At 39.0% G+C, this 19,598-nt stretch overlaps 2 protein-coding genes across 2 annotated transcripts in view; one reads left to right on the top strand and one right to left on the bottom strand.

Moving 5' to 3' along the window:
* Wdr59 (WD repeat domain 59) overlaps positions 1–6,166 on the bottom strand; it is a 232,172-nt gene extending 226,006 nt beyond the window's left edge. The window contains exon 1 of the mRNA XM_067144938.2: positions 6,031–6,166. Within this exon, the coding sequence (XP_067001039.2) occupies positions 6,031–6,084 (54 nt within the window). The 5' untranslated portion in view covers positions 6,085–6,166. The remainder of the gene's footprint in view (positions 1–6,030) is intronic.
* Positions 6,167–9,787: 3,621 nt separating this feature from the next.
* Positions 9,788–19,598, top strand: part of LOC136857183 (pre-mRNA-splicing factor CWC25 homolog) — a 67,111-nt gene continuing 57,300 nt past the window's right edge. Inside the window, exons 1-2 of the mRNA XM_067135631.2 lie at positions 9,788–10,121; positions 14,468–14,640. Of these exons, the coding sequence (XP_066991732.1) occupies positions 10,104–10,121; positions 14,468–14,640 (191 nt within the window). The 5' untranslated portion in view covers positions 9,788–10,103. The remainder of the gene's footprint in view (positions 10,122–14,467; positions 14,641–19,598) is intronic.

Raw genomic sequence — 19,598 nt, 5'->3', positions numbered from 1 at the left:
ATTTTCGTTTTCAGTATTTGCAAGATACGACTACGGAACATGCAATCAAATGCGTTTACAAGATATCTATCTAATAAATGAATTAATGAGTAAATAAATAACATACGAGTATTATGAAGCATAATGGGAAATTTAGAAAGGAAGTCGCGGGGTGTTCCAGGCTGTAGACATTCCTTAATGGAAAATAAGTGGCACAGTCAACAGTTGAGAATAATAAACCAGACTTAAAATGGCACACTTGTTGGAAAAGGTTCGCCATCCCTGGTCTACAGTCTTCTCGAGTGTTGCGTTTCCTTGTTTTTACGCTCTAGTGTATTGCGTATTTGTTGTTATGCCGGAAATTGACGCAGAAAGTTTGCACACTCATCCTAAAATGGTTGAAAAATTTGTCGCTGTCATTTCTTAAGTCTTCAAAAATTAAAAAGAATGCCCCAACCTCGTCTCTTCTCATATTGACTGGATTCACCCATAGCAGTCTATTTTTTCCTCCTTTTCTTCAAACGCCTATACAAGACCATAAACGCTAGTAACTTATTGCGATCCATTCCAACACGCGATATGTACACAACTGCTGCCGTGTTCTTGCCGGGTATATGTGAAAAAGGATTCCCATTCTTGCCGGAGCCGGCTAGGGGTTACCCGGCTGCCGGGTAACCGGTGTCGGGTACACGGTTGTCAGGGCAAGAAGTGTACGAGACGTTTCACACTTGCCCGGTAAAAGTCGTTGCCTTATAAACGGCACCCGGCTGCCGTGCTATTGTAGTAGGAAGCCGGCAGCCCCTACTATACTGGCCGGCTGCCGGGTGAACAAAACCAGATTGGGAGGGTAGTGGTAGCTGTGAGTCAGTGGAAGTTTACACATCTAGCCACCACGGCAGTGTCTACAGCAGGGATGGCGAACCTATGCCACGCGTGTCACGAACACGATTTCGGTGGCACGCCACATGAACATAATATATAGGTATCTAATTTATTAAATAATTTGCTTTACGTCGCGCCGACACAGATAGGTCTTATGGCGGCGATGGGACAGGAAAGGCTTACGACTGTGAAGGAAACCGCCGTGGCCTTAATTGCCGTATGGCATCAGAATTTACCTGATGTGAAAATGGGAAATCACGGAAAACCATCTTCAGGGCTGCCGACAGTGGGGTTGGAACCCACTAACTCACAGCCGCGCACACCTGACCGCGCGGTCAACTCGCCCGGTGATAATATTTAATGACGAAGTGTGTTACAGTGGGAGCTTATTATCTTTTTACAAAATAATAATATAAGGTATTCTCGAAACTTACGTACGTAAATTTTTGTTTTCAGTATTTGCAAGATACGACTACGGAACATGCAATCAAATGCGTTTACAAGATATCTATCTAATAAATGAATTAATGAGTAAATAAATAACATACGAGTATTATGAAGCATAATGGGAAATTTAGAAAGGAAGTCGCGGGGTGTTCCAGGCTGTAGACATTCCTTAATGGAAAATAAGTGGCACAGTCAACAGTTGAGAATAATAAACCAGACTTAAAATGGCACACTTGTTGGAAAAGGTTCGCCATCCCTGGTATAGGCTTTCGGGCTTATGCCGTGTCAAGAAAATAAGGTGAAATTCTTTATGTTTCACAGAGAACTGTGCTCTGGGTGATCAGAAGAAATCTCGACTGTCCACGAGAAAGGCTTCTTAAACATGTTACATTGATAGCCACACTTAATTATAGTTGATATGTACAGTGAATTTTACCTAAAGCAGCAAATTGTAAGTTAAATTACTACAATTCAATATAATGCTATGTATACTGTGTATGGATAACTGCTAGGAGCAGACAGATATTATAATGTAAATATATTGTAAAGGATAAAGTCGACTCCTTGGCTGAATCGTCAGCATTGTAGTGATGGGATATTTGATTCATTTTAATGAAGCGATTCACTTGATTCCGTTCATGTTACTGAATCGATACAGTGAGCCGATTCATGGCTCATTAGAGTCATCGATCCTATTGCATCTGTGTAGTGTGTACTGATAAGACAGCAGCACCAACATTCAATGCTTGCTGCTGCCATCAGGTCTTCACTCTATGAACTGCTTTCCTATGCGTCACCTTTCAGATTCAGTACTATACTTATATTACAGCACAAAACTTACATAGTTAATAATAATAATAATAATTACTGACATAACTGAAATTTTATATGCTACCTAATGGTTTTACACAGTTCTCTGAAAGTCACAACTCATATATATAATATATACTGTAAATATATTCTATATATACAGAAAGAGAGAGAATTAGGTATAAAATACCTGTATCCACAAAAAGTAGCCCATATATTAAATATAAATCAAATAAGTTGCTTTACGTCGCACCGACACAGATAGGTCATATGGCGACGAAGAGATAGGAAAGGGCTAGAAGTGGGAAGGAAGCGGCCGTGGCCTTAATTAAGGTACAACACCAGCACATGCTTGGCGCGATTATAGGAAACCACGGAAAAACATCTTAACGGCTGCCGACGGTAGGATTTGAACCCGCCATCCCCCGAATGCAAGCTCATAGCTACCCGATCCTAAACGCACGACCTGCTAGCTCGGTTATCTTTGAAAATGTCTTAAATGAAAATGGTTTAAATCATCATATATTGTATAGGCTACACAAGATGTACAGTAGCCTACTGGTTTTCTGATTAAACATCTTTTTATTTAAGCTATTGCATCAGTCTGCTCACCTACTCATTTTCCATGTACACCAGTGATCTCGTTATTCGATTATTGAAGTATTGTACAAAGATGCGATATACGAACTGAGAGAATACCGAACGGTTCTTCCGAATATAAAACAGGCCATTTCCAGTGGTCACGAGCATGACTTATAGTCATAGGGTAGGCTAAATAATGTTATTGGCTTTATGTCCCACTAACAACTTTTATGTTTTTTGGAGACGCTGAGGTGCCGGAATTTAGTCCCGCAGGAGCTCTTACGTGCCAGTAAATCTACCGACACAAGGCTGAGCACCTTCAAATACCATCGCACTGAGCCAGGATCGAACCTGCCAAGATGGGTTCAGAAGGCCAGCGCCTCAACCGTCTGAGCCACTCAGCCAAGCGGGGAGGCTAGAGAGCTGAGTTTAATTAATTGTCGAATGTCAACTAGTTATAAAAATACTGATTGATTAAACTAATACGGTAAATAGAATAACCTAATAGCCAACCTACTTACAAGCTAAGTACTGTGGAATTAAATTTTGACTACCTTTTTAACACTGCAAATTAATCCATATATTATTTAAAACTTCCTTTAAGAAGAAGACAGTGAATGTAAGTAGGTATTATTTTCAAATGAGCTGAGCTCGAGAGTCCATTACAGCGTATGATTCTTTCAGTGTACCATGGCTCTGTATATATTGCTTCGGAGGTAGTTCGGCTCCTCGCCAATGTTCAGTGTACCGATAATGAACCGTGTGTGTGTGTGTGTGTGTGTGTGTGCGCGCGCGCGCGCGCGTGTGTGTGTCGTCTCACTGATCCATGACTGCGTATAATTCTTTTGGTGTGCCATGGCTCATTGTATGTCTCGCTGCAGCAGAAGCTCGGCTCCCCGCCAGTGTCCAGTGTGCCGATAAGGAGCCGTGTGTGTCTTGTGTCTCACTGAACCGTGATTGCGCACGATTCTTTCAGTGTGCCATGGCCATGATTCACTGTTCTCGCTCCAGCGGAACTCGGCTCCCCGCCAAATCCTGTGTCCCGCTAGTGAGCCGTGAGTGCGCCACTCAGCACTATCCATTGCGAGTCAGCTGAATCGTGTGCCGTGAGTTCGCCGAACATTGGCGTTGGGAAGAGCATCCAGCCATGAAAACAAGGCCAAATCTGCATGTGTGACACAGTTCGCACCCACGACCCAACAAGTGTGGGAAAAGCAGTAGAAGAAGAAGAAGACTGTAAAGGATTATGTTACAGTGAAATCAGTGACCAACATGTATTTTGGAACGGGGAAACTGCCCACCACTGGATTAACCAGAAGAGTCTAGAGTAGCACTGAAAACAGCTATATACAGCCTAGACTCACAGCATGGTATGGAGGCTTAGTATCATACACTATGGTGTGAACTGGTGGGAAGTGCTTGTAAGGACTGGCAAAGAGTGGCTTGAAATCGTTCAACGACAGACTGCTGGGTGCGACCCATTCAGAGGTTATGCTTTCAGATATTAAATCAGACGGCAGACTGCAGGACGCGAACCAACTGGAGGCCACACACTCAGATATAAATCTAGTTGCCTCCCAAGCAACTGCTGCAGTCGCCAGCAGGATACAGGAGAGAGTACCTAGACGACGCGACAGAAGATGACTATTGCAGCAATAGTCGAAACGCCTGAAAAGAATGAGAGGAGTGGACCATGGCAGAATAGCCGGGAAGATCTTTATTATATCCCCGTCTTCTATTATCTACATCTTTAAGTTACATATTGTTTGGATTTCTTTTACATATGTTGATGACCTGTACAATTGTGGTGGATTGGCTATGAATCTATCACAACAACAATCTATTCCTATGCTGGTCATACCATAATAATTAATAACTTACCTAGCTGTCCAATTTTCTTATTCATTATTTAACTAACTCCTGGATATATCATTTAATTCTACAGTAATAATTTCACACCTGCCTGACCCAAAATCCTGCTCAATCTGCGAACATACTTCACCTATACAACTACCTACATAGTTAATATTAGTCAACCTATTTCCCTTCACAGATTCTTGAACCTACCAAGACAATTCAAACTTCTTATATTCCACACTTCGACTAGCTGAATGTTAGTGTTCTTCCTAAAAAGTGCAGTGTAGTCCTAACCCTAACCCAGCACTACTTTAAATCCAGAATATTTTACATAGGAGGAGGCCATCATAAGTAGCCTACACCATACTGCCTCAGAGTGACCCTGGAATATTTTGCATAGAAGGAGGCCATCATAAGTACATCATACTGACTCAGAGTGACTTGCATGTCCTCAGGAGATATGACTGTAGTTGAGTCGTGAAGTAGTATCAACATAGCTAAGCCGTGTTAATACTGTTGCAGAGAATTTCAAACATCCAGACTGCAACAGCTACAAGTTCCAAAAGTCTGCTATCCCTATTCGATGAATCATTTGTTAGTCAATCCTCCTGACAAATATCTGCCTGATATGGTTGCACCTACGACATGACTGTCTGCTTCATTGGCTGCATGATAACAAAGTGATATCATCACTGGCTTCTCACCAAAGCAATGCAGTTGAAAACCCGGCCAGTGCATGTGGGATTTATGAAATGAAAAGCCACTTCCCTTTAGTACAGATTTATCATAAAACTAATTTAATGTTATTTGCTTTACGTCCCAATAACTACTTTTACGGTTTTTCGGAAACGCCGAGATGCCGGAATTTTGTCCCGCAGGAGTTCTTTTACGTGCCAGTATATCTACCGACACGAGGCTGACGTATTTGAGCACCTTCAAATACCACCGGACTGAGCCAGGATCGAACCTGCTAAGTTGGGGTCAGAAGATCAGCGCCTCAACCGTCTGAGCTACTTAGCCCGGCACACACAAAACTGGAGGCCCCATGGCTACAGTACAGTATCAGTGACAGTGCTGTCAGATAAAACTACAAGTCTGCTTGTCCTTCATTCAGAGACAAAAGCCGTGGCAAGATTACACGGTTCGTACGTTAGGGCATAAGATAGAGGCCTATAGCATGGATATCCCTTCGAATCCTAGTACTAGCACGCACATATAAGAGAACCAGACAACAATGGTCGTAATGTATAGTTAAACTGAATTAAGCACTATATTAACAAATGTTAAATAGGAGTGTACTATAAAATATCCCCATTGTGATCATAAACTGACACTTCTAAAAGTTTGACAGAACCATTTCACCAGGAACACCACTAACGTAATGCCAACGACAGAAAAAGAAAGAGACGATAATAGATACCTACAAAGAGGCATAAAAGACATTCGAGGAAAAAGCCATATAAATGTACTTACTTGTAAATCCCTATGTTCGGCTACCGTGAACTCGCTACTCCATCTCGTCGCCATTGTACAAAGGAATTTATTTCACACAAGTACATTGAGAGGACAATCGGTTTATGAATTATCGTGTTCCATTAATCGTATGTTAGACGTAAAGTAATCACTGTCAGCTTATATATCTGAGTTACTTTTCATTGTAATCTAAAATAGTTAACAAAACGACAATATTTAATCAGAGCTTCTTCTCTCAAATGACATTTGACCATTGAGCGGAATAAAACATTGATTTGTTTTTGTTGTCATGCCACTTTCTGCAGATATAGATCCAGTGCAGTAAACATGCGCTGTTAAGGTTAGGATAAATGAAAGCATAAAAGTAATCTACGCGCAATTTCTTTCTAGGGAAAATGAATATTTCTCTACATTTTAACCATTAGATAGCCTTATGCTGGAATGTAATTACAGAGTTGTAGAACTCAAATTGCTAAAAGATTTCAACATTATTTAGTATAATATTGGCAGCAACAGATACAGCATGGTTACCATGGAAACTAGTTGTATATTTGACAAGGAGTAAATGCCGAGGCAATGAATACTTTTTTTGGGGGGGGGGGGATATTCAATGGTTCAAAGAATGATGTGTACTCTTCAGGGTTGCCAACGCCAACTTTAGTACTAAATCTAGTACTGTATGGACATTTTCAGTACGTTGGTTCTTTTTATGGAAATCTAGTATATTTTACGGAGATAGAGTAGAAGCTCTTCTAGTGCAGCAGAAGTACAAGAATGAAATTGATAAGAAGTTTCAAAGCCAAGTGCCCACCTTTTCATGTTGAATTCTACGAATAGATGTTTAAGACGGTGGATTTTCGTGATCCTATTTTAAGAAATCCGTCCATGCTGAACCTAGAAAATTGCATAAGAGATTGCAGTTTCATCAGCATAATCCCAATCAGTGGCGGTTCGTGACATTTTATTCTGGCAGGGCTGTGCCACCATATCTTTCCCCTCCTCAATCGGTCCAGTTTTCACTGACCAGCACCACGATCCGTTTACATGAATAATAATAATAATAATAATAATAATAATAATAATAATAATAATAATAATAATAATAATAATAATAATAATAATAATAATAATAATAATAATAATAATACCATTATGAACACACATAAACAGGCTAACAGCTAATGCAATCCCGACTACTACCACACTGTACTGTTTCACGAATCAAAATCACAAGTGATAACAACATTCATGAAAACAAATAAATAGTCCACGGCCGAATTTCACTCTCCTTGCTCAAATTTCAAAGCATGACAACGTTTTTAACTTTTTGACCACCCTACAAATAGCGCCGTCACATTATGGCTACATTTTAAATCTTTATTTTAGTTTCTTTATAGAACTGAATTGTTTAAATAGTCAGTATAGTGGAATTCATTGTTTTGTTAAATGTTTTGGAATTAATCTCTAACAACAATTAATATAAAACCTGGGGGGGAAAAAAAGCCAAGGTACATTTTAAAGTGGTTGGCAATGTTGCTGAGGGCTCCGCCCTTCAGAGCCTACACCCGTCTGCACTCTTCCTTCCCCTGACAAGCCCAATTCGTTCTAACAAGCTCATCCCACACCCCGCACACTTGCAAACTCTTGGGACCTACTGAGGGTCCTGCCGGACAGATCATACCCGCCTGCATTCTTCCTTCCCCTGAAGGCCGGTCTCCACTGTTTAACTTTTAAACACCAACATGTTAAAATTGACATGTATATTGTGATTGTGTCTTCAAATTGACTTTGCATGTTAACTCAGAATGTTTAACATGTTGGCGTGTTTTCCGCTCCAAGTGGAAAACATGTCAATTCGTTGTTCGTGAGATGTCGGCACAGCTTCGACAACGTCCGTGCTGTTTCCATACCAACTGATAGTCTAAACGACGCAAACGACGTGCTTCTCGTGAAGTAGGATTATAGTTACAACACTCCGCAACACTCATTCTCTTTGTTATAAGCTACAAATACTGTACGCGCACGTATGTCATTCACGCTGCACTATTCCGGTGCTAAAATTTATAGTCAGAAATGGAGTGGAGCAAGGAAGAACACGCTGGTCTTACTTAATGGCATAGGAATAGAAAGGCATTGTTTGTGGATTGTCCCATCAAAGGAAAAAGCGAAAGAGATAAAGCGAAGAAATCTGACAGTTTCCAGGAACTCGATCTATAATTGTTCGTCCCTCCGCTCCCAGTACAATCGAGAATTGCAAGAAGTTCAGAAAAGTCGGAAGTCGGTGGAGGGAGAGGACGAAGTTTATACTTCAATGTGGTTTGCTTTTGAAGCAATGAGCAGGGTGAGAGGAGGCGACAGTGGCAATGGCAAAGGCCAAATCCTCATCTTTTTTCTTTATGCTAGTGGCTTTACGTCGCACCGAAACAGATAGGTCTTATGGCGACGATGAGATAGGAAAGGCCTAGGACTTGGAAGGAAGCAGCCGTGGCCTTAATTAAGGTACAGCCCCAGCATTTGCCTGGTGTGAAAATAAATGGGAAACCACGGAAAACCATCTTCAGGGCTGCCGACAGTGGGATTCGAACCCACTATCTCCCGGATGCAAGCTCACAGGCGCGTGCCTCTAACCGCACGGCCAACTCGCCCGATAAACCTCTTCACCTGAGTCCATTGTCCTTGTTTGAAAATAGTAGACACCACCTAAATGTATTACCACAAATTGATATGCCGGTAATGAACTACCTATATATAGACAAAAGGAAGTCAAGTTTAACATGTGGACACAACGTTAAATGAAACAGTATTCAACATTTAACATGTTGACGGTTCCACCAGTTAACATTTAACACTTTTAACATGTTGTTGTTAAATATTTAATCAGTGGAGATCGGCCTTAAGAAACACACTATTAAACAATATTTCTATTGAACTTATCTGTTTGACAGACAGACTGAGACACTTAACTGAGTCACCAATGAAAAGTATGGCTTCCTTAGCAACAAATAAGTCCACAGAATCGCTGAAAGAAAACGAAGAATTTATGAAGTTTTGGAACTCTGTTTTCGAAATGAAAAAACCTGTAGGCGACTACATCTTTCCCAATTTGACGAATTTTGTGAGGGCAGTGCGCTGTTTACCACATTCTTCTACTCCAACAGAATGGGTTTCTTTCCTGCTTTTACTATTATTAATAAGACCAAATTGAGAAACAAACTCCAATCCTGTATGTTGAATGGTCTCCTTCTAACAAAGTAGAAACTAAAACACTCGTCTGTCTAAAATTTTCATATTTCAAAACAGTTTATCGAAGGATTAAGAGAGGAGCAAAATGTGAAATTCAGGTGAATATATTCTAGAAGGCAGCCAACTTTTTGGGTGTGAATGTTGAACAGAAATGCGTGAGAATATTCATAGTGTTCATATTCTAAACATAAATAAATTAATCTCAACTCGTATTCAGCTTGAAACTGGAAGTTTTAGGATGGTGGTGATTGAAACTGCAACATTGCTGCTTCCCATCATTGATATCAAAAGCGGTAAGTTCTGGTAATTACAAATTTCTTATTTAATAAATGCGTTAGGTATACTTTGTTTTCTGTACTGCCTTTATGAATAATCCTACTCCATTATTTAGAAAGAAAAAATAATTTAGTACCTTTTTGCATAATCTAGTACTTTTTTTTAGGGGAAAAATTTAGTAAGAACAATTTTTTCCCGGTGGCAACCCTGGTGCACCTTGATAATGGCGAAATTCGTGTATGGAAAGATTTTTGTTTACCACATGACAAGCGTGTCTGCGCTGGTTGGTCTGTCCCCATACTCTTTGAACCTTCGTCTGTCACAGTAACCTCCGCCTAGTTATTTTACCTTGAAACTTTCTAAAAATATTATATTGTGAACTGATACAACGTTATAATTATTGGTATAGAATTTATTCAAGTATTCATGTCATCTATACTTGATCGGTACACCCGTTCTCAAATTGTTTGGATGTATAAGATATTCTCTAGCACTAATGTATAGTTGAGTAAACCCGTATCTTTTTCTCACAGTTGACGTGCATTTTGTACAGCATGGGAGGCGGTGACTTGGTAAGTTTGAGTTTTTTAATCTTTCTAATATTGCAATATGCAATATTCCTAAAAAATGTGATATATCTATAAGAGGATAGGCTACTCAAGCTATGTCACCCGTGTTGATTAAACTGTTAACATTATGTCTTATTTTTACACTTATTTAAGTCAGGTTTTAACCCAGGAATCTTTTTGGCAGAAAACTTTCCAACTTCAGATTGCAGATGATGTTCTATTTTCAGAGGAACACTCAGAGCTCCATTTGGCTCCGGTAAAGAAGTAGTCCAGTCCCCCACTTCTTTACCACTGCCCTTCATTTTATGTTGAGCGACCTGTATGAGCTTGGTAAGCACGTGTTATTACTAATGAATGAAGCCAAGATCATGTTAATGACAAACGGCCTTGAGAAACCACTAAAAGAGAAAGAGAGACAGGAAAATAAGTACTTTGAAGACTATGTTTATTTAGGCCAGACATCTTTTCAAAGCAGTCTGGATAAAGAAATCAGGAGTAGGCCTACAACAATTGCCTGCAGGGAATGTTGGTCACATAGCTTCATTCTCAAGAATGAGGGAAGTAATGGACATTTATGTTCTGCTAGTTCTTACATACAGTGCTGAGACATGGTCCCTAACTAAAAACCGGGACAACCAACTACTTTTCTGTTAACAAAGGATGGAAAGAAGCTTCCTGGGTGTTTCTTTGAGAGACAGTCTGTGAAACACTTTCATAAGGCTTAAAACTGGATTAAAGGATATACACGCCGGGCTGAGTGGCTCAGACGGTTAAGGCGCTGGCCTTCTGACCCCAACTTGGCAGGTTATGCAGTAACGGAGTGATATCAGAGAGATGGACAACGAAGAAGAGGACATCCATAGTCTAGGTGGTCAGTAAGGCAAAACCCGTGGGACCATTGCGAATGAGAAGAGAAGTCCCCAAGGTGGAAAAACCTGGAAGGTGACGGGGAAGGCCTTTGCTCCAAAAGGGGATTGATCTGGTTCGGTGATGACGACAATGATGATTTAACTCAGGTTTCTCACTTTATGAAATGTTTTAAGAAATTACATGTTCATCTTTCCTACCCATAGCTATAGAACTAAATAGGATCGTGTCAATGTAGGCCTATATCATTCCAGATAATGAATGTAATTCTCTCTGTCTGCCTGCCCACATATTGTAATATTTTAGAGGGAAGAGTTGAGGGTGGAGTCAAGATAGTGTAGAATTGTTTCTTTCTTTTTCCAATGTTTGTTATGAGTTAATGGTCTGCCACTGGAATATGATACATTCATGTTCAAATCCATTTAGTTTGAATCAGCTCATTATAAATTAGACGTAGAATTCTTTAGTCGGGCTGAGTGGCACAGACGGTTGAGGCACTAGCCTTCTGACCCCAACTTGGCAGGTTCGATTCTGGCTCGGTCTGGCGGTATTTGAAGGTGCTCAAATATGTCAGCCTCGTGTCCGTAGATTTACTGGCATGTAAAAGAACTCCTGCAGGACAAAATTCCGGTACCTCAACATCTCTGAAAAACCGTAAAAGTAGTTAGTGGGACGTAAAGCAAATAACATTATTATTAGAGAATTCTTTATATTTCTTCTATCTGTCTTTAAGAATGAGAGAAAGATCATACCATCATTAACCTTTTAGGATGGTGGGTACCAATGAGACAGCATGTAGTGCTTGGCTGTCATTAGCCAAGGGTGTAAAAGGTATAGTGATGGACTGAACATGTTTTCAAAATACTGTATATCATATAAGTTCAATTCTTAATGCTAATGTTTCATCTTGACATGTGTAACAGATTGCAAAGGTCACGTAACATTTCTAATGAAGTGAAAAAGAAAATGTCCAAAATGACCAACGTTATGGATGTATGTGGGTATGTTTCAGCATAGCTCTCAACAAAACTTGGTACTCATATGACTATCAGGAGAAAAACGCTGTAGGGTTAAGATGTCTGTAGCACCCCTACGGTTAGGGGATTGGGAGTGACAGGAAAAAAGTCATTGAAAATGACCAGTATAGGGGTCAAATCCATACTTTTGGGGGTTGCTGGGATGAATTGAGACATTTTGGATGATGTTTAAGTCCAAGATCAGCCTCCACCAGCATGGGAGTCAGAAGAGTTGAAAAAGAAAATGTCCAAAATGACTAAGATTATTATTGAATCCACAGTCCTCGGGTTTGGTAGGCTAATGGGTGACAGTCCCAATGACTGTTGGAATCGTGTACATCGTATCTATAGCGCGACCCGTAAGTACATACAAGTATCGCTTATTTTTATTATTTGGCTGTGGGGATCATCTATTTCCCAGACAATATGGGCTGCAACAAGGACAAACTTCCACGCAAAACAAAATAATCTAAAACTTTAAATTAAACATACAACAATAACACTAAAACTACAAAATAGGTTGTAAAATATCAATCAGTGTCACAATAAAGAAACATACAAAAATTCACTTGACACATAATTAAGAGGTAATAAAAATCCTACAAATAAACATTCTAGAAAGTGCCTGGACAACGCATGGAGCAGCTTCAAATCAAGACATGTTATTTGACCTATTTATAATTAATACTGTGGAGCAGCACGGGTCCTCTAGTTAGTAGTAGAATGAGTTCTCAGTTCTAAGTAGTTGCTGCGGTTGGGTAAGGCTGTAATCTTTCATCTTTGTTGTTTAGCTTACGTACATGTCTCATTTACTGAAAGCTATAGAATGGCAGGGAAGAGATTCAGTTGAGTGAAAATGTAGCAAAAAGTTTGGCCTATGCCAACAACTTGATTTTAATGGCAGATTGTGCTGAAAACCTTCACTGTAATATCTTGTAGCTTGAAGGGAGGTGCAGCGAGTATGATATGGAAATTAGCATTTCCAAGACAAAAGTGATGTCATTACAGAAGTCTGGCAGGATTAAATGCTAGGTAGGAAATACAAAACTGGAACTGGTGGATCATTTCAGGTACTTAATATGTGTGTTCTCCCTGGTAGTAGCCTACGTAAGTGAAATTGAACATAGGTGCAGCATTTTTTATGCACTGAGTTGCAGTAGCAATTAACATTTTATAAGAAAGAAGTCTGTTCCCGGATGAAACTTTATTTACGTCGGTTTGTTTTCAGACCAACTTTCCTGTACGGGGAAGGTTGCCTGTTGTACAGTACGCAAACCTTTTAGTGATACCAGATTTTACGGGGTAAGGAGTAAGGAGGGAGCTCTTCTGGTTCCAGTTATACTGCCAACTGAATGGAAATGAAATTGAATTGAATCGATAGTATGATAGATATGAATTTTCTAAACCTTTATTATCTTAAGCCAACAACTGTGTCACACACACACACATTATATAACATTTCTCGATATGAATCTTGTTCCTAGCACGAAATCTATATTTTGGCTTTGCTGTGTTAACAACAACAGTAGTAGTACGTAAAGTGTACACCAGATGTCTCACGGTGATGCATAATCGATTCGTAGTTCATGTTTCAAAGGTTGCCAATACGAATATCGAAGATAACCGAGGTCTACCGATTCAGCACTAGGGAGCTCAGGTATCACTAAAAAGTTTGCATACCGTACTTCCTCTTAAAACAATAACCGCCACCACCACCAGTGAAAGCTAATTGGGCTCAGGATATCTTATTAATACATTGAAAGTAACAGGCATGAAAGTAGCAAGATTTTTGCAGGTACAAACAGGTGGGAGCAATGGCAGAAGGGCATTCGTTATGACGAGACAAAAGCTAAGTTAGCAATGAAGTCAGTGAATAAAACTGTTTATATAAACTGGCTTCGATGGTGGGGATCATGTGAGGAGGCGAATGAAAGAGGATAGGCTTCCAAGGAGAATAATGAACTTGACCATAGAGGGTAAGAGTAGAAAGAGATCAAGATGACTATGGTTAGACTCAGCTTTTAATGATAAGAGATGTAGAGCTAGACGAGGCCATAGAGCTAGTCACAAGTGGAGAAGCAAACTTTTCACAGAGACTTGCATATGGAATGCTGGAAGGCATAACATTCTATAATTTTGTGTGTGAGTTATTATTTTTTTTTTTTTTCAAATGTAAAAAGGGAGAAATGTTGCAATGGGAAATTTTCCTAATATTAATACCAGGAGTATTTTAGATTGAAAAATGTACATTCCCAAGCTACTTGTTGTTTAGGCAACCTTTAACTGTTGAATTGTAGTTTTTAGCTCATCCAGGTCTTCACTTGTGAACATAATATCAACAACAACAACAACAACAAATCAAGGATATTCAGATGGGCAAATTACCTTGTGCTCAATATAATGAGAAACAATTCCTTGTATCACCTGTTCGGTCCAAATTAAGTATGATTTTCTGGTTCCTTTCAGAACTTGAAGAAGTCATGGCACCCTTCTACAATGAAGAATATGGAAAAGGTGTGGAAGGCTGAACAGAAGCATGACCAAGAGAAAAGGAGGATTGCAGAATTGCAGCGTGAGATCCGTGAAGAAAAAGCGAGGGAAGATATCCAAAAGTTTGCTGAGGATAAGGGAGTCTTAGAGTAAGTGAATAGCTTTAAAGAATCATGGGTTGACTAAAATTTAGATTGGCCATGTCTTATCTAATTTAGGCTAATTCCAATTTCTCCTTGTGGAGCAAAGGGCAACCAGGAAAGCTCTCCATTCAGAATGTTCTGATCCAGGTCTTACACTTTTTCCCATGTTTTCCCAATTCCAATCAGTTCCTCTCTACATGTTCCCCTCCAGTTCCTAGGTCTTCCATGCTTCCTCTTTCCTTTTGGGTTCCATTCTTAAGACCAACTTTTCAGCTGTTCTGTCCTGTTTTTTCATGAGTGTCCAATCCATCCCCACTTTCTTTTCCTCATTTACACAATTTAGGCCATATGGCTCTAATTTTTTTACGTCAATTTAGACACAAGATGACATTTCTTGCTCTAAAACCTGTTACGAACTACTCCCTACTCCAGTGATCATTTAGAAGATGGAGATTTCTTTTATCTTTTAAACATTTTATACAGTATTGAGAAAGAAATACAGGAGAATTGAATGTCATAAGAGAAACCTGCTTGAGCTCATGAATAGTTCAGAAGTTTTAGAGTATAAGCTGCTCAAGGAAAGCAAGGTAAATTGCAAGCTAAAACTGCCAGGAAGAAAAATCTGTCAAGGAAAAAGAGAAAAGTGAAATAGCAACTAGGAGTAGGAATATTGTAGAACCAACCATATAACACTCTATATGTATATATATATAAAACTTTTCTTCTGAAGTAAAGAAAAACATAACTAATGCCTGTTGTACACCATTAAATTTTTCTTTCAATTCAGTACTTCACATCATATGTTATAAGCTACATTGTGATCCATATTGACAGTAATTACATATAATAGGGTAAATTGGTCCACCTATTCAGTACATATATACAATGCCAAATATAACTAAATTTCTATGGATCTGTTATATTCTCATTAAAACTGATTTTCGGTACTAGTTTCAACCCTTAGAGTCGGTCATCTTCAGCCATATATAGTCAATTGCTATATTAAAAACATGAAACAGAGCACATCTAAAAGAGAACAACACACTTTGAAAAAAAAAAAAAAAAAGAAAAAAAAAAAAAAAAAAAAAAGAAAACACTTTAATAACAAGTCCTTGATGAATGTATCTTGGAGATGGCGTCAAGTAGCGAATATTTATGAATAACTTAAATATTGTATTTAAGCAGTCCACCTATTCAGTAAATATATATATATATATATATACAGTAGAGTCTCGATTATCTGACCTAAACGGGACCTGGAGTACGTCGGATCAGCGAAAATGTCGTATAATACAGAATAACTTTGAAAATGAACTAAAACAAACGGGAAGGCTGTACTGTATTACTATGGTTTACGGTACTCTATTGACTTATCAATTCAATTGTACAGTAGATGCAGTATTGAACGAAAACATTCCAAATGCCTTACGAAAAGAAACTTGTCAACAATGTCTGCTTGCCTGCTGATTCAGGTTTTCTTGATGCGAGATTCCGCCATCGACGATAATCCTTCACTGCGAGTCATTGTTTTGTTCTGCAATGCCTCGTTTTTCTTGTTCATCATCCTCATTTTTGTTAGCATTCACAAAACCAATAATATCAGGGTCAGCTAGTCCAAACGGCTGATCTTATGCACACCACACAGCCAGGAATGCAATTCAGTACGGGAACAATGTTTTCCATGTCTTCTTGTACCACCTCATCTCGATGTTCAACCTCACTCAACAATATTTTCCAAGACTTTCTAATGTCGTTTCAACTTCTTTTCAAGACTGTGCTATCCAGTATGCCACGTCCTTCATGCTGTTTCATTTTAACTTTTCTATCATGTCTTTACCATTTTCTCTATCAGGGATGAAAGGAGTTTCCGCCAATATTTCCTCTGCAATGTTTCCAGCACACCTTGGTCCATTGGCTGGCATAATGACGTCACGTTAGAAGCGAGGAACAGGAACATGAACAGGAACATTAACAGAAATGCTTTTAAATGCCCTAGCCTTCTTTGTTTTACTGATCATAAGCAATTTTGCTTTTAAGTTCCCAGTAATATTACTACAGGCAAGAACAGTAACTCTTTCCTTACTACGCTTGTAGCCAGGTGCAGACGTCTTGGCTTGGGCTGTGAGGGATTCGATGGAAGCATCTTGAAATTCAGCCCAGTCTCATCACAATTAAAAATCTGATCATCGGTTAATCCTTCAGCAAGAATTATTTCTTGAAATTCCCTTTTAAACCTCATCGGATTTAGCTGACTGTTTTTCTCCACAGATATTAAGCTCCCTAATACCGTACCGTTTTTTCCACCGATCAAGCCACCCAGCGTTGGCAGTAAAATAGGGTCCCCTTCATTAAACTCCTTCTGGAAATACACCTCCATTTATTGCAGAATGGGGCCAGATATTGACAGGCTTTTTTCCCAGTTTTGAGTGAACCAAAGAAATAGAGCTTCACTTACTTTTTCGTACTCACATTTTTCATTGTTTTCCTAATTGTCGGTGCATTACTTGTTGCTCTGGTAGAACATTCAATTTCTTCTCTCTTATATTTCTAGTCTCCCACTCTAACACGTCCAACACCATAATCTGGAGCCACTTTTTGAAGAGTTTCCCCTTTGTCCATTCTCTTTAACCCACTCAACTTGTCTTCCACAGAAACAATCACTTTCTTCCGTTTACTCGTCATACTCACAAGAGGATATGAAATCTATAACATCCACTCCCAACTAATACTACACTGAACAATGACTGAAAATTCGCTGCACCTGTCCTTGAAGGAAAACCCGGTCCTATCGCATGACTGCCAGTGCTTGTCCCACGGTCGCACCCTCCACACCGGGTGTCCCAGAATTGCCTTCACCTAAAGTTCAAATTAACACTACCAGTGTCGGATAACACGGAATGTCGGATAAGCGAAGGTCGGTTGAGCGAGACTCTACTGTATATAATTATATATAATATATAATTATATAATATAATTATAATATAATTATTATATTTATATTTATATTATATTATATTTATAATATTATTATATAATATTATATATATATATATATATATATATATAATTTATTAAATCTAGTACATGTTTCTTCTCCTAAGGGACATGATCAGCTAGAATAAATCACACAATATCAGTAAAACCTCGTTAAGGCGTTTTTGCAGGGAACAACAAAACTGAATGTGTTAAGCGAGAAAACGCACTACTGAATATGAATAAAAACTATCCAGCAAGGATATGGAAACACTAGATACGATTTTTTCCGACATGAAGGCATTTTAAGTTGTGTATCTGCGGGTACAGTGAAAACTATATCTACCATTTCTCAAGATGAGAGGAAAGTATTAAAAGGTGTGAAAAACCCAAGAGAACAAATGTGAAAACTTTTTCTGCTGGTGCTTATAAGATAACAAGTGCAATGGATGGTGTGAAAAACACCAAAGAACAAATATGAAAACAAATGCATGGGGGCCAATAAAAATATCCAAGTACAGTAGAACCTCGATAATTCAAAATCGGTTAATTCAAAATCCCACGTAATTCGAAGAAGCTCTCGTTCCCGGAAACATGAGATACAGTTTTTGCATGTTATTTAATTTGTTTAATTCGAAATATGGATAATTCGTAATTCGAAGTACAATGTTGGCCCCATTACCGAAATTAAGACTTTTAATTCGAAACTGTCTTTACATTTTAAAACAATAGTATGTTACAGAGTAATTTCAACTCGAAATTTATCCGCGTCATAATAGAACGCGTGTTCCGGAACGTGGAGGGGTAGCTTTCCGCACTTACACTCACTTCGGTGGGTCTACAGTGCGCTTCATGATTGCCAAGTTGAATGAAATCGGAATTCTTTTGTATTCAATCTTTTAAAGGAACGCCGTAATATCACGCAACAGACAGTGTGCGTGAAAACAGAATGCGCGAACGATGGCGATGGCGACAGTTGAGGAAAAAGCGTGGCTCATATAATAAATTCGTAGGCACTGAACAATACTGTAATTGCCGACGAAACTGCATTGCTTTATTTTAATGTGAGCCCAAACGGTCTTATGGTTTAAAAGGAGAAAGTGCCAGCCGGAGAATCGTACAAGGGTGGGGGATGGGGATCATTGTAGTGCGTTGCAATTGCAATGCACATGGAAGCGAGAAACTTTATCCCCTTGTCATAGAAAAGTTCGATAATCTACAATGTTTTAAGGGTGTCGGGCACTTTCCATGCCAGTACAAAGCATCTAAAAATGCAACCAGTACAGATATCCAGAAAATAATGCATTTTTGATTTATCCAAGTGCATTATTTGAACATTGTAAATGCACCTTGTTGGATACATTTCGGAAATAGTTTTTCCATGGCATTGGAAAGGTTTAAACTGTGAATCGAGGTGATTGCATGTATTAATGAGTCTTAGAATACTTTGTGACGTGGCAAGTGTTTACATTTCTGAAGTAAGAGAGAAGTGCCATGGCGGGAAATCGTACAAGGATAGAGTCATAGGAAAGTTTGATTTTAAGGGCATTGGGTACTTTCTGTGTAAATACAAGGCATCTAAAATGCATACAGTATAGTACTCCAATGAATAAAGCACTTGCGCATGGGAGCCAGCATAGGCCTAGATTTCTCCTCGTCTTTGAATCGTGCTTTTTTTTTCTTTCTTTCGTTGTGTGAGGTTATATTTGCCAGTGAGATATCCAAGTGCATTATTTGAATACTGTAAATGCACCTTTTTGGATACATTTTGGAAACAGTTCTTTTTTCATGGCATTTGAAAGGTATAAACTGGTGAATCAAGGTTAACTGCATGCAGTAACGGGCCTTAGAATATTTTGTAACGCGGTAAGGGTTGGTACTTCTGAATTGCGAATTGGCGGTTAATTCGAAATCACGTAATTCGAAGTCTGATTTTTTAGTCCCAACGACTTCGAATTAACGAGGTTTTGCTGTATTATTGCAGATCACAC

The sequence above is a fragment of the Anabrus simplex genome, chromosome 1, assembly GCF_040414725.1.
Source record: "Anabrus simplex isolate iqAnaSimp1 chromosome 1, ASM4041472v1, whole genome shotgun sequence".
Taxonomy (NCBI): domain Eukaryota; kingdom Metazoa; phylum Arthropoda; class Insecta; order Orthoptera; family Tettigoniidae; genus Anabrus; species Anabrus simplex.
This window is presented reverse-complemented; position numbering and strand designations above follow the sequence as displayed.